The following is a 14,380-nucleotide window of genomic DNA, read 5'->3' as shown; positions in this document are numbered from 1 at the left end:
AGAAAAAATGTTTATATGACATATAGTCCGGAAATAGAAAGGGGCGGAGCTAGACAGCTTCAAATATGGGAAAAAAAGGTACTTCACACCTGTTTACCGGAATAATGATAGGAGCTAGGAAGGGGGTTCAGAAAGACATAAAAATCATATCGGCTTCACATCTTAAACGCATGTTATATAATTGCGTCAGAGATTCTCCATATGCCATTTAAGGATTCACCGAATGTCTATCCGACAGGGGTAATGAAACGGTACAATAAAGATGGAAACCATACATAAAAACGTTATTCGTGCCACGATTGCACGCACATGTACAATGGAAGTCAAAACAAAGGTCACTTAGCATGGTTGCATAATCTCAGGAGCAATGGGAAGTGGTATGGCAGATAGAAACTTGCAGAGAGAGGGTAGAAATAAGAATAAGTGTAACTAGTTGTGCCGTGTAATAAAATAACAGGCAGAATCCACAACAACGTACTGTATTTGTAACGTGCTATCTTACACAGAGTAGCACTACAAACTACTTGGCCATACGTGCTAACAATAAACGTACCTACAGAAGATCTTCAAAGTACCGTCCTCCCACATTTATGCGAGCTAATCATGAGTTTCGAATGCATTTCATCATTCCTAGTGTGCTGCATAAGTGTTCATACGCGTCTTCAATGCGGTTTTGTAAATCGGCAAGTTCCTTTCCCTAAGTGTGATGTTCCTTTCCCCCCACATTCGAAGCTGCCTATTTCCGCCCTATCCACTTCCGGACTATATGTCAAATATTTTTTTCTTGTTTTGATGCCAGGAACATGTGGTTTCATTTTTCGTAATTACTTTTAGCACACCCTGTATATGTTGAGTAAAAAAAGTAAATGTTTATTTAGAAAACCAAGATTATTCTCTAATGCTTATTTACACATAAGAAGAAATATAACTACACATGTACGTACTTGAGGTAAAAGCGGTCAATGTTGTTGGTAAGTGGTGAGCAGGGAGCGTCGAATAAAACGGAAGCGTTATCAGTAGAATGGAGACTCGAACTTGATTTCTCATTCTATAATAAATGTGGGAATAATTTTCATTCGTATGTAATGGGCTATATTTCGAGGTCTCTTTAATTCGAATTTGGATTTCGGCTCCGTCATAGCTAAATTATAGGGATAAGCCCGAGCGAGTTTTCTTTGAAACTCGACTCGACTCGAAACAGGCATATTTTAGCTCGACTCGTGAACTCGGCTCGAAAAATTTCCTCCAACTCGACTCCAAACTCGAATCGAATTTGACTCGAGTTTCGAGGTGAGTAGAATCAAATCGAGTCAAATCCTATGAGTAGTTTCAAGTACCCTCTTCAATTATTCTACTTACACTGTTAGACAATATAATTATTATCTATATTGCTACTTCTACTACAACATTATTATTATTATTATAAGAACACCGTGTATAAACATGAAAGATAAGCGGTTTGTATCTGAATACTAGAAACTAGTTGACTGTCGATCTCGGTCGTCGAGAAATCTTCAGGAATGAACTACATCGATCACGAGGTTCTGGGTTTGAGTTCCAAGGGAGCAAGTATTCAGGCTCGAGCCATCGGCCCAGTTGAGCTGAGTCTAACCGAGCCGATGGACTTGTTTCAAAGGAGCTGGCTCAACCCGATGGCTCACATGAGATGAGTCAGTGGCTCATCCCAATCGAGCCGACTCGAACCATTGACTCTATTCAGCCAAGTCAATGGCTTGTCCCAAATGAGCCGGCTCAAGCCATGGGCTCAATTGAGCCGAGCCGATAGCTCATCCCAACTGAGTTGGCTCGAGCTGTTCGCACAGTTGAACCGAGTCGAGCCGGTTGACATCACAACCCGGGTTGGGCTTCTCCTTGGGCTCAAAAATTCTACTGTGCAGGTCTCAGCCCTGATGATAAGAACTACAGTATATTTATATTGGTGCACACGACATTTGAGGCTGTCTCGTTATAAAAATCTATTGTCGTCTCGGTATGGAGACGAGACGAGATACACTAAAAGTACCCAACGAGATGCACTAAAAGTACGAGACGAGATGCCCCCTTTCCTGTCGTGAGCAACACTAAAAGTATTGTTGCTTACATTTCTTACGGCTTTCGCCTTCCAGTCTAATCAGGCCATGATTTCAAAATGAGTTAAAACGACCTGAACGAGCGAGCCATTTATCAAACTCGACTCGACTCGAAACTCGACCTCAAAACAGTGACTCGGATCGGAAATCGACTCGAGAAAATTACCTTTGACTCCACTCTTGCCCATCCCTATTTACCTAGGTAAAATTATGGTATTCGAAGTATTTCTGCACATGCTATAGGTTATTATGTTCCAAGTTGGTTTCCACAAAAAAGAAAGAAAAGATAGAAACATGATAGAAAACAATGATAAGGTAGAGTTAGGTTATATACACATTATAATGTTAAGTTGATTAATAGTAATCACTTTTTTTAAATAACTAAAACCGTTCAAAAGTTGGACACAGTCAAAACTAGGACACAAAATACAATTTCTTCAAATTTGCTACTTAAACTTTCAGGGCCTTATGCAGAGTTGTTTTGACATCTGATTAATGCCATACTACGGGGTTGACTAAAGGATGGTTATAAAAATTGTATCAGAGTCTCTGATTAGGACGTCGTATTTGACGAAGTTAATCACATGTGACTAATTAATCTAGAGCAGAGGCTAATCTTTTACCCACGGTTTAGCGTGCGAACAACATTTCGGATTTCGTAATTCATCTATTTTCATTTTTAAAGACTACACATGAGCTCATCCTTTTCCGTAGTTGTCACATTTATTTTTTCACCAATGCATTTAGTCTGGAGGAAATCCATCGAAACTAAACATTTCAGTATGTCTAATGTTTCTCGGTGGCTTTTACCTAATTTGAGGGTGCTGAATCTGAATCTGCCGGGTGTACAAATGTACACCTTGAGCGTTTTGAATAATTCAAGATGGCGGCCAAGATGGTGGCTGTAAAATTGTTATCAAATTATATGTTTTTTGGGTTGCAGGTTCGAATAATAATGTCAAAAATGTTATGAAATTGATACAAATCGAGATATTCAATATGGCATCCAATATGGTGGCCGTAAAATTGACAAGAATATTTTTGGAGTATTGTATCGACCCTGGCTATCGAATTATATGTTTTTTGGGTTGTAGATTTCAATAGTTACTTCAAAAATCTTATGAAATTGATAGAAATCAATATATTCAATATGGAATATTCAGATTCGCGACCCTCGAGCTAGGTAAATACTTAGAACAATATCTGATACACTGAAATTTTGGATTGGGTGTTGATGCTTTCTCCGTCACCGCAACTCACCTCGTTTGCGCTCCAGTACATTTTTTCCACATTTTGGGCTTCTCTATATTTATTTACAAAACCATTCCTTTCTGTGTGCAAAAGGAAACAAACAACACAAGCTTAGGTTTGAAGATTTTCTTATTTTTTTTTCAGCACATTTTCTTAACCAAGAATTATGTTGATATGATCTTGAAGCTTTGTTGACGTCTACTATTAATCCAATGTTCTCGGGATTGCTGCCAGAGTGAGTGTTGCTGTGCTGAGCTTTCGTTACCTTTCGTAAGATGTTGCCGCTGTATGGTAAAGAAAGCTCAACACAGCAACACTCACTCTGGCAGCAATCCCGAGAACATTGGATTAAAAGAATTATGTTGCTGGCCACATTAATGCGAAATATGTACATTTACAATACAAAATGCCGATGTTTCTATGTTACTCCGCAACAAAATAATAAATATCACAGATCAGTCATTTGCCAGTCTTCGTCAGAAGAAGTATCCATGTTTTCGTCTTCTAGATTCCTAGTATTTTGACGTGTGAAGATATTCTGGCATCGTTTAGAGGCTTCACAATTGCAGAAGTCAGTGCAGCTATTATGATTTGCCACACAGCCACAACATCCTTTACACATATTTTCAGAAGAACAGCCGCAACTCACCATCTTCAAGATGTTACTGTGCCATCACAGTTCCCGGTGGTACAGTAACTGGTTCCAATGTTTTGTTCAGCTCATCACGACACCACCCAAAATGTGTCGGATCCATGTCTGGTGGGTCTGGTTTATCTGCTTGTTTCCAAATACAAGCCTGGAAATGAGCTCTTTTTACATTTTCAGAGAATGCCTCCGTAGTTGGTGGCAAGCTCTTCAATTTCGACACATGTACGGCAGTCTTCTTTGACAATTTTTTCACCCAGACATCTCTTCTGACATCAGACATTGTAGAGCCAGTTATCCTACTACCATACAAGAAGCTATAAACTCAGTTGCCTCCTGAATCACATCTTCAAGTAGTGATGTCTTATTTCCAAGCTTTTGAAGCTCCTTCCCACTTTGTAGTACTTTCATTGTCTTCTGCTTTCCAATGCCATAAAGAGTAGGAACTGTATCGCAGCCAGAAAGAGAATGAAGTGCTAGTAAGTTTGAAACGGTGTTTGAACACAGACAATACAATGTCAATAACTACTCTCTGACTTTGAGTTGCCTCCATAAAAATGTTACAAGTAAGTTTTTGTGTGTGGTAGTGGTGCATCAGGAGGAGAAGAACATCCGTGTCATCACTAATTACATTTATTGTACAATTTCTGTCCAGCTGATTGGCTACCATCATTACTTGTGTGATAATTATGACATCAGCCTCTTCGTGAGTGTTTTTCATATCTGGACGTTCCTTGATACAATCAGCAGTTATTTCTGTTGTAACATCTTCTGGTCCAGTGATGAATAGGCTTTTGGTGGAATCTGATGGCAATCCTTCTGTCATTAGATACTTGCAGATCAGCTGTACTAGTTGTACCTTATTCTTCGTAACATTCAGCACAACTTGTTGGGAGGGTAAGGACGTGTTGAAAGACAATTTATGATACCTGCTAAATGTTGATCCTGTTCTGACGCTTCTTATTCCTCCTTTGGTGCTGTACTCCTTGTATTTGTCAAATATCAGGTACACGTTGCATTTGGTCAATTTTTCAAGAACATATGACCGATACAATTTTATGAAGTCAAGAACAGTTCCGTTAGATGGCCAGTTGATCACCCACAAAACAGCACAACCATCAAATATGATAGCATCTTCGTGCTTGTACGATCTCCGTGACTTCTCTTTGACTTACTTTTGCAGAAACTGGGCGACCCATATTCATCAAACAAAGATGTGGGGACAGCGGCAAGCTCATATGAAATCACTCCTTTAGCATCAATATCTCTTGTAGATGTGAGACACATTGCACGCGTGTTCAAGAGTTCTGTGTCAATGACACCAATACTAGCTGTTCTTTTGACGTCATCGCAGGACACATTACGAACCGTTGCTGAGATTGGATCGTGAAAACCAGTTGATAGTTTTTCTTCGTAAGAACACAACGCCTTCTCACCTATCTCAACAGCATTATCAACATTCACTTTGTGGGAACAAATTTCCCTGTCACAATATTCACAATAGTTTTTGGGTGATCATCGGTCTTCAGAGGATCTATACAATGAGACAGCTTTTCCTTTAACTTAATTTGGTCTGCAGCATCTCTTTTACTCGAGATGGCATTTCTTTCTTATGCTTAGTTATTTTCATATCTCGTCCAGCATCTCTCATGACATAAATGTCATTTACTAAACGACTGCTGGTGTGAAGGCTGAAAGCCCATCGCTTCACTGCCGAAGGATTTAGTGTAAGTCCGATTATTCCTCCTGGTTCATGGCCATAACGCATAAATGTATTCTCAATGAACATGTCTGACCATATAGCATTCCAGATACCTGGTTTGTGACATGTTCGCCTTTCATAAATCGTTCTTGTATTTCACTTGGAAGTCGCCCTATTGACCGCAGATAAATAAGACCATATCTAGCATAATTAACGTGACCAGCAGAAAAAAATATGGTAACATCAACCTTACAGCAACTAAATGTAACGGAAAATCACCTTCTCTCTCTGCACGTACGTAAAGCATTATAATGAAAACAGGTTTAATGACAACATTTAACCAAAGTTTGCAGGTTCGGCTGCTCTTTGCTCTTTCTTCCAGTAATCCCATCATATCATCATAGTTCTGTAGATGTGTACTAGAGATAAGTGGTCAAAGTTACTCTTCAACAACCAGACGTAATGCTCTCACATTCTGAGGAAACGTTTTACCTGACAACATTCTGCTGGTACCTCCAAAAGCAGAGTTCATTATTTGTTGTAGGCCACTACCAGACATTAATGTTCCGATGCTTCCAATGAAACTCATTAGCAAGTGGATGCCACCTAGTCGTAGTATAACGTCCTTGAATAGTTCAGGATATTCCCAAATTACATTCACTGCCACACGGTATAGCTGTTGATCCGGAGTGAGGATGGTGTATTTCTGTCCTGCTTGATGTGTTTTTTTTTTTTTCATAGCTTCAACCATAGTTATCATCACAGTGGACGGATCAGATGATGTCATATCAATAGTAGGCATATACGTTGAAACTGTCGGTGCTTTTGATTTCCAGCCCACTTCGCGCGCTTGTTTGTTGTGGTAGCCTCATCCTCATTTACACGCACGGTTCTTAGTTTCTATTTCTTCACGTGCGTGGGTGTACGCTATGTCGTACGTCTCCTCCACTCACCGTCGTCATAAGGTATTTATCCTTTTACCAGGTGGCACGTTACAGATGTTAACTGGCGTTGTTGTTTAACGGGTACCCTTATTCCTGTAAATCATACTAGGAGATACAATCCCTACGATGTACAATGAACGAAGGTTAATACGACAGCCACAGCGAGGAATTGCTTGTATTACGCATCGGTAACGCAATTTCCTGGTTCTTGAATGAACAGCGATCATAAGGAAGGCGTTGACTTCACATCGCACGGAGTTTTAACAGATACCATGACGAACTTAGTAATAACTAAGAAATATAATTATGCTAAAATTATAAAATGATTTGATGACAATATTAAATTTTCGATTGATCATGTATTGTAAAAATGTAGCAGTTACAGAGTGCGGTACGTATAACATTTAAGAAGCCTCGTCTACATATACTCCATCAGCAAGGTAAGTGAATAAATAATAAACAAGCAAGCGTTTTCACATCGTATTACATGTATTAATTCACGTTGTACATATCTTAATTCCAGTAGTTAACATATCTTAGTTCCAGTAGTTAATGTTTCTATCTTGTAAATAAATTGTCAGGCTAAGGTATTCCTATTTCGTATTACAATCTTGCTTTATTTCTTTCAGTTCTCTTGTCTCGCTTCCTAGGTGTTTCATCAACTACAAGAATCAATGGATTCCTCTTCAGTTTGTATCAGGTGAATATTTAGTTTAGGTATTCTCCTTTTTCCTATCTCTTTCTCTTCCCTTTCTTATTTCTTCTGTTATTATATTATTTATAATTTCGAATGCATGATTTTTACATTATTAATTAAATTACTTAGTCTGTTACTTTTATACCCTCATTATTTATATCTATATATTTATTTAACCTTCAAATGCAACTTCATCTATTCATTTAACTTCATGCATAACGTCGATTCTACTATATTGCATTTTTTTTCAGAGAATATACTATCCTTGATTCCACGCCGAGGGTATGTTAGGTAAGGACATTGTTATGAGGTTTAATTTGCTCTTAGCTTAACGAAATGTTTCCTTACGAACACACTGGGGCTTGTGTATAGCCCGCTCCCCCCAGTTCTTTGTCACTGGAACTGAAAGAGTCGTCACTACTACTACTACTTATATCGAGAACAGAACCCAACCAACCCCTGCGGTGCTTCTAACCCGTTTCTACTACTACTACTACTAGTACTAGTACTACTATTGCTACTAACTACCACTACTACTACAGCTACTACTACTATTACTTATACTGAAGCCTCCTCACCACAAGATTTACATCTTAAATCTTTATAACATGCGATTCCGATTCATTATGAACTAATATGAATCGTTAGAATCACTATGATTCGTTAAAAATCACTGGGAGGAGCGGGCTATACTCAATCCCACACGGGAATACTCAAGCATGTAACCATTTTATTTGTATGCATTTAATAGTACTTGGTCTATTTATCTTTTTCTTTGCTGAATACTATTTACGTGAGACTATGTTAGTTATTTCAAGTCGGACTTCAATATTCAATTTTCTACTGAGAATTTTGACGTACTTCCAAAACTTGTTAGCAAAAACAGATCATTTTTGTTATGTGGCAGAACGATGTCGGAGCAGACATTCCTCGAAGGAAATAAATTTTCAGCAGCTTATCATATTTGCCTCTGCCATACAATTAAATATATTGAATATAACAATTTTACCTTTTTCGATAAACAAATTCTTCTTAATGTTAATATTACATCGTTTTCCTGGAGATATATCTTAAATTTCAACGAAGGTTAAAGACCTTAGTTTGTTTTTGAAATCTTCTGTGTTCTTAATTCTTAAATTTTCTTTTTCTTTCTGTTCAGGTGCCAGATTTATTCCTTTACGCCAGGCTCCAGACACATTTCATATAAAGAAATAAGCTTTTAGGCTCAGATTTACAATACATAGTGCGATTATACACACTAAATCAGAGCATTAAATACGAAAATAAAATTACATAATGTGTAGAGAATGATTAAATTAAAATATGACATATGAATTGATATATGTAGTGTGGAGTAAATACCTGGAGCATTACATGTTGCGTGTTAAAATCGTTATACTTTGGTCTTGAGGAATCGGTTATAATTTTCAAAATGAATTCATAATCTACTTCTCTTGCTCTTGCCAGTGAAATGGTCTGTGTGACCAATATCTTCAGAGATGGTACCACACGCATTGAATGTGATTGAGGCATTGGAGGTTTTTTTCAGTCCTTTATAGATATGAATAGGTGTTTCATAATTCTTGTAGTTTATTTCTGTGCGTTGTAAACGAGGGATGCGCTCTACAGTAGTTTCAGTTTCATTTAGATAAGAATATGCAATTAACAAGGCCATTGCGTAGGTGGATTTCAATCCATTTTGTGAGGAAATATTGGCATCAAAGTTATTTGCAATGACCTGCACTAGTCCACTGCAAAAGGTAGGTGATCTACCGTTTGAGTCAATCTGAACTCTTGCACTAGCAGCACTTCCTTTGAAGCGTAATACCTCATCACACGATGCGCATACTTTGAAGTCGTGCATTAGCTCTATAAGATGATTTTCACGAACACATACTCCTAGCGCGATTTGAAGTGACGTGTGGCAATGGTTTATCATACTTGTCACCATGTTTCGGATCAAAATGGAAGGGAGATCATACTTCATGTTCGTCAGCTGATCAAGAAGATTTATTAGGGTGGGACTAACTTTGTCCTTGGCAACATCTGTATTTATTCTCGTGGTGTAACTTACTTTGTTGGATTTATACAGTGCCTTTGTTTCGTCAGATATCCGCCTCACAACTTTCCTCAGTGCCTCATCATCATCATCATTGTCTTCTGTTAGGTTCAGCAATGTAACAGCTGTTTTACTAAACACTAATAAATTTGCATAACCCTTTGCAGGAATCAGAATAAGATCGCTGATTGTAAGCTTCTTTACAAGGTTTGCACGAGTTAAAGTTATTCCTGAATTAGATGTGTAGATTTCATATACTTGAACTGATGACCATATCCGCGACTGGTCTAACTTCATGCTTGTGACAACTGCTTCAAAAGCTTTATCAACAACTTCTTGTTCACCTTGCTTTTCGCTTCTCGCAGCAGCTACCATCACTACCCTTTTCCCCATGAACATCTTGTAACAATCTGGATGATAAACTGCATCAGCCGCGTGTAAATCAGAAATAACTGAAAGTACATTCAAACCCACTTCTTCAGCCCATTGATCGCTTCGATTTTCGCAAACATCAAGAATCGTCTCTTTGAATGTTTTGGTATTGATAACTCGATCTGCGGTTCTGCATTTATTTATTAGCAGGTCGCCGTCTTCTTGGGGTTTTGGAATCAGGATGAAGTGGGCAAGCTTCACCACAAAACAAGCAGTTTGTTTTGAATTCAAATGGACCTGAATGACGAGAACGTTTTCTAGATTGAGTAAGCCCTGCATCATTTTTTAAACTGGAACGCTTTCTATATTCGATATTCCTTTTCGATGTATATGAGGATATACAATTTTTATGACAAAAGAATCTAAGGTTACTATCCTCAGCAACTTGTCTGGCAATAGCTTCACTCAGTTTATCTTGCCGCGCTTCACTTGCCTTCAAGATGCGTTCTGCAGCAACCGATACTAATGGTTCCTTCGTCTTACACTGGAAGAAACACTGGTTATCCATTAGTCGAATAATAACACACAAATCTGAGAGAGTAAAATAACTACAGCAAAACACTCAACCTTCCAAGCATGGAAAAATACTTTGTAATGCTGTTATGCCAAAGTGCTTTTTTTTTAATTTTTTAATTTTTTTATTTTTTTACAATGCATGAACCCGTAGAAGGGAATCCCTTCTCTTGGGAGTGGAGTTATGCGTAAGGGGAATAAAGGATAAATTGGATGGACAAAGAGGTTTAATTTCATTTATTTATTTATTGTCTTTATTCATTCATAATTGGGATTTTTATTCATCAATTGATCAGGAATCGTTATTTATTGTACGTACATTATCTATCAAAATGTATGTGTGATGAGATGAAAGATGAGGTGCAAGTTAGACGCCACAACACTGTGATATTGTTAATTAGACAGGTGAAGAGTTATCTTCTTGTGCCGGGGCGACTCTATACATGATGAGAGACACAATGATGCCCTTGTTAGTGCGAATTAAAGTGCAAAAGATGGATAAATGTTTGGTGATAAGTCTGGTGGTTGATAGGCTAATAGAAATTCGTCTATTTGTTCGTCAGGATGTGTAAGAAGATACAGTGTAACTAAGTGCTGAAGTGGTGTAGATTGTAGACGGGGTGGAACATCTTGATCTGTATCGATGCGTATACAACTGGGAAGGATGCGATGGCCTTGAGTCCAACGGGTAGTGATGTACCTGGAACGCAGTTTTTCTAAATGAAGAAGAAGATGTGGAAATAGAATACGCTCATAGAGTAGCCGGGTAGGACTAGGCAGTTTGATGCGATATGCAAGGCGTAATGCATGTCTTTCAATGATTTGGAGGCGGGTGTAGAATTTGTTACTGGCATTAAGCCATGCGATGTGTCCATGGAGTATAGATGGTTGCAAGAAGACTTTGTTTAACACAGTCTCTTGATGAAGGCCCCAGAAGTTCCGACTAATCTCTTCAGAAGATTTAGTTTATTTTGCGCCAGAGTTATGGGATGCTGAAGGTGTCCATGCCATGAAAGATGGTCATCAAAAATAACGCCCAAATATCTGGCTGTACGTGTGACGGAAATGTGTGTGCCTGCTATGGTAAGATGTAAAAGAGATCTATTGCGTCAGACCCTACTGGTACGTCCATGACAAGTGCCTGTGTTTTAGTGGAGTTGATTCGGAGTCGCCAAGTATTACACCAGTCACAGAACATATTTATTGCCTCTTGAAGTATAGTATTGATATACTGAATAGATTTTCCACAGGCAAGATAAGCAGTATCATCTGCAAAGGTAAAGGTGTAGATAGGATCAGGAGGAACAGACAAATCTCGAACATATAGTATATATAGGAGTGGCGATAATGCTGACCCTTGGGGTACACCACTAAGCGGAAAAATAGAAATTGATAAAGATGAATTAATGCAGACATATGCTATGCGTTTGGTGAGGTAGTGATAAATTAGTCTGATAAATGCGAATGGTAATCGTAGAAGATGAAGTTTGTAAAGTAACCCATCGTGCCAAACTGAATCGAAAGCCTTCTCCAACTCAAATAATAATAAATAGGAAGGTTGGATGCTATTGAAGTGGTTGGTAAGAATAGTGGTAAGTTTGAGTAGATTATTATTGAGACTGCAGTTAGGACGAAAACCAGTTTGGTGTAGAGGAATTTGAATGTGGAAGAAATGAGTATGTAGACGCCGAACCTAAAATGCGTTCGAGGATCTTTCCCAGTGTAGACGTGAGTTGTATTGGACGGCACGACTCTGCTTTGGTGTTATCTTTATGCGGTTTCAGAAACATGAAGACTTTTGAAGTTTTCCAGGAAGCTGGATAATCACCTGTTCGAAGTATAAGATTATAAATAGCAGACAGTAGGAGCAGAATCACCAGTGGACCCTCTTTAATATGGCGGTTAGTTACACCGTCAAACCCTGGAGCTGTATTTTTCTTATTGGCTAAGACTGCGGTGATCTCCAAAGGTGTAATTGGACTAGTAAGAGGATGATCCGAATCTAATTCGTGACTAGAACTAATACGAAGATGTGGTTGATGAGGACCTGTTACGTTGCTTATTCTAGTGCGTAAACGTTCAGGAGTGTAGGTGATGAGTGGTGGCGTAAAAATGCTTTGAAGTGATTGAGCAAACACATTAGCCTTCTCTGTATCAGTTTGTACTGAGGTCTGGTTGACGATGAGAGGATAAGAGAGAGAAGAGCGTGTCCTACGGAGCCTGTGAAAGGCATTCCAGAAGAAGAAGATGGTTAACTGTTTGGATCCACTTACGTCTTTTATATGCCATGATATAATTATGAACTTGCCGTAAATATTGGCGCTGTAGTCGTAAAAGCCCTGGATGACCTGTGCGAAGATATTCGTGGTATGCCTGCCGTGCAAGAGCAACTAGTGTGCGATATTGAGGAGGAAGTGCGGGTCGAGCATAATTAGATTGAATCGTGGGTATATGCTGATGGCTACTATGTTGTATAACAGTAGTAAGTGTATCAAACGTGTTATGTAAGTCAGAGCGATGTACTGGAGTAGGCACGTTAGATAAGGTAGTAGTCAAATCTTCTAGATATTTGTTCCAGTGGGCACGGTCATAACAGAGAACGGTACGTGGTGGAGTGTCAGGAGCTTGACGGTGGTTTGGAAAATGTAATGTCAATTTAACTGAGTCATGGTCACTACCGATGGAAGATAGAACATGACAGTTTACGAATGGTTGTAATGTAGAGGAAACAATGACTGTGTCAGGTGTTGTATTTGAGGAAGGCCGGGTATGTCTTCGTAATGCGCATAGTTCGGCATTTGTGTACAGCATAAGAAATTGATAGAAGTTCCATCGTTGCGTAAGAGTGCGACTGGATAGATTGAGATCAGTCATAATAATATAATGTAACGAAACGAGGTGTCTATGTATTGCAAGAATGTCAAGGGAATTTGAACATATGGTCTAACATAGATAGTAGCAAAGTATGCCATAGTGTGATTGACCTCAGATTTTGAATCAAGTTAGGAAAAGAATTATAGCAAAATACAGTTTTAACATTTAAATTATAAAGAAAAGCTACATTGTTTTTTAAAACCAGATTTATGGAGTATAACTACTATTTGGTAAAACTAAATGAATAACATTTTCTTTTAAATATATTTTTTTTTCTGAGTTATTTTTCCTAAATTTTATGAAAATGCTGCCATCTGTGAGCACAAAATTAAGATATTTACGATTTATTATTACTCATGCCAGTAAATATTTTTTTCAAAATAGATTTCAGAAATGACAACATAAACTTCTTTTGCAGCCGCCATATTGGGCGCCATATTGAATATCTCGATTTATATCAATTTCATAACATTTTTGAAATTATTATGGGAATCTGCGACCCCAAAAACATATAATTTGATACCCATCTTGATAAAATATACAAAAATATTCCTATCACTTTTACAGCCGCCATATTGGCCGCCATCTTGAATTACTCAAAATGCTCAAGGTGTATACTTGTACACCCGGCAGATTCAGATTCAGCATCCTCAAATGAGGTAAAAACCGCTGAAAAACATTTAACATACTGAAATTTTTGATTTGGTCCAAAAGTAGGGTTTTTCCTCCAGACTAATTGGGCTTGTGTAAGTTAATCATACCAAATCAATGTTTTAGTTGTACTCAAAGTAGACTCTGAATACCAAAAAAGTGTACCTTCCTTAGTAAAGTTCTAGTATGCTATTAACTAGTTCGAGTCTAATCCACGATTAACTCATTCTCTCTGAATACCGCCCTCAGAGTCTTATGGAGAGTTGTTTTGACGTATGATTAGAGTCATACTAAAGGTCTGACTACTGCAGGAAACATACGTTAGTCGTCCTCTTTAGTATGGTACTAATCACGCGTCAGAACGACACTGATAAGACCCTCAAAGTTTATATTAATAATAGAGAATGTGAAAAAATATGTGTTACGTGTAGCTAATATTTCTTATTGTTTTACGCTTGTTACTGACTACAGAACGGACAAAGCACTGAAAACTGAAACCGACAAAACAGCATACAGCAAGT

General features: G+C 38.2%; 1 protein-coding gene across 1 annotated transcript in view; it reads right to left on the bottom strand.

Moving 5' to 3' along the window:
• Nucleotides 1–5,274, bottom strand: part of LOC145682395 (uncharacterized) — a 34,138-nt gene extending 28,864 nt beyond the window's left edge. The window contains exon 1 of the mRNA XM_081754003.1: nt 5,163–5,274. Coding sequence (XP_081610129.1) covers nt 5,163–5,274 — 112 coding nt within the window. The remainder of the gene's footprint in view (nt 1–5,162) is intronic.
• Between the last annotated feature and the right edge of the window lie 9,106 nt (nt 5,275–14,380).

Source organism: Thermobia domestica, chromosome 1, assembly GCF_964235325.1.
Source record: "Thermobia domestica chromosome 1, izTheDome1.hap1.1, whole genome shotgun sequence".
In the NCBI taxonomy this organism is placed as follows: domain Eukaryota; kingdom Metazoa; phylum Arthropoda; class Insecta; order Zygentoma; family Lepismatidae; genus Thermobia; species Thermobia domestica.
This window is presented reverse-complemented; position numbering and strand designations above follow the sequence as displayed.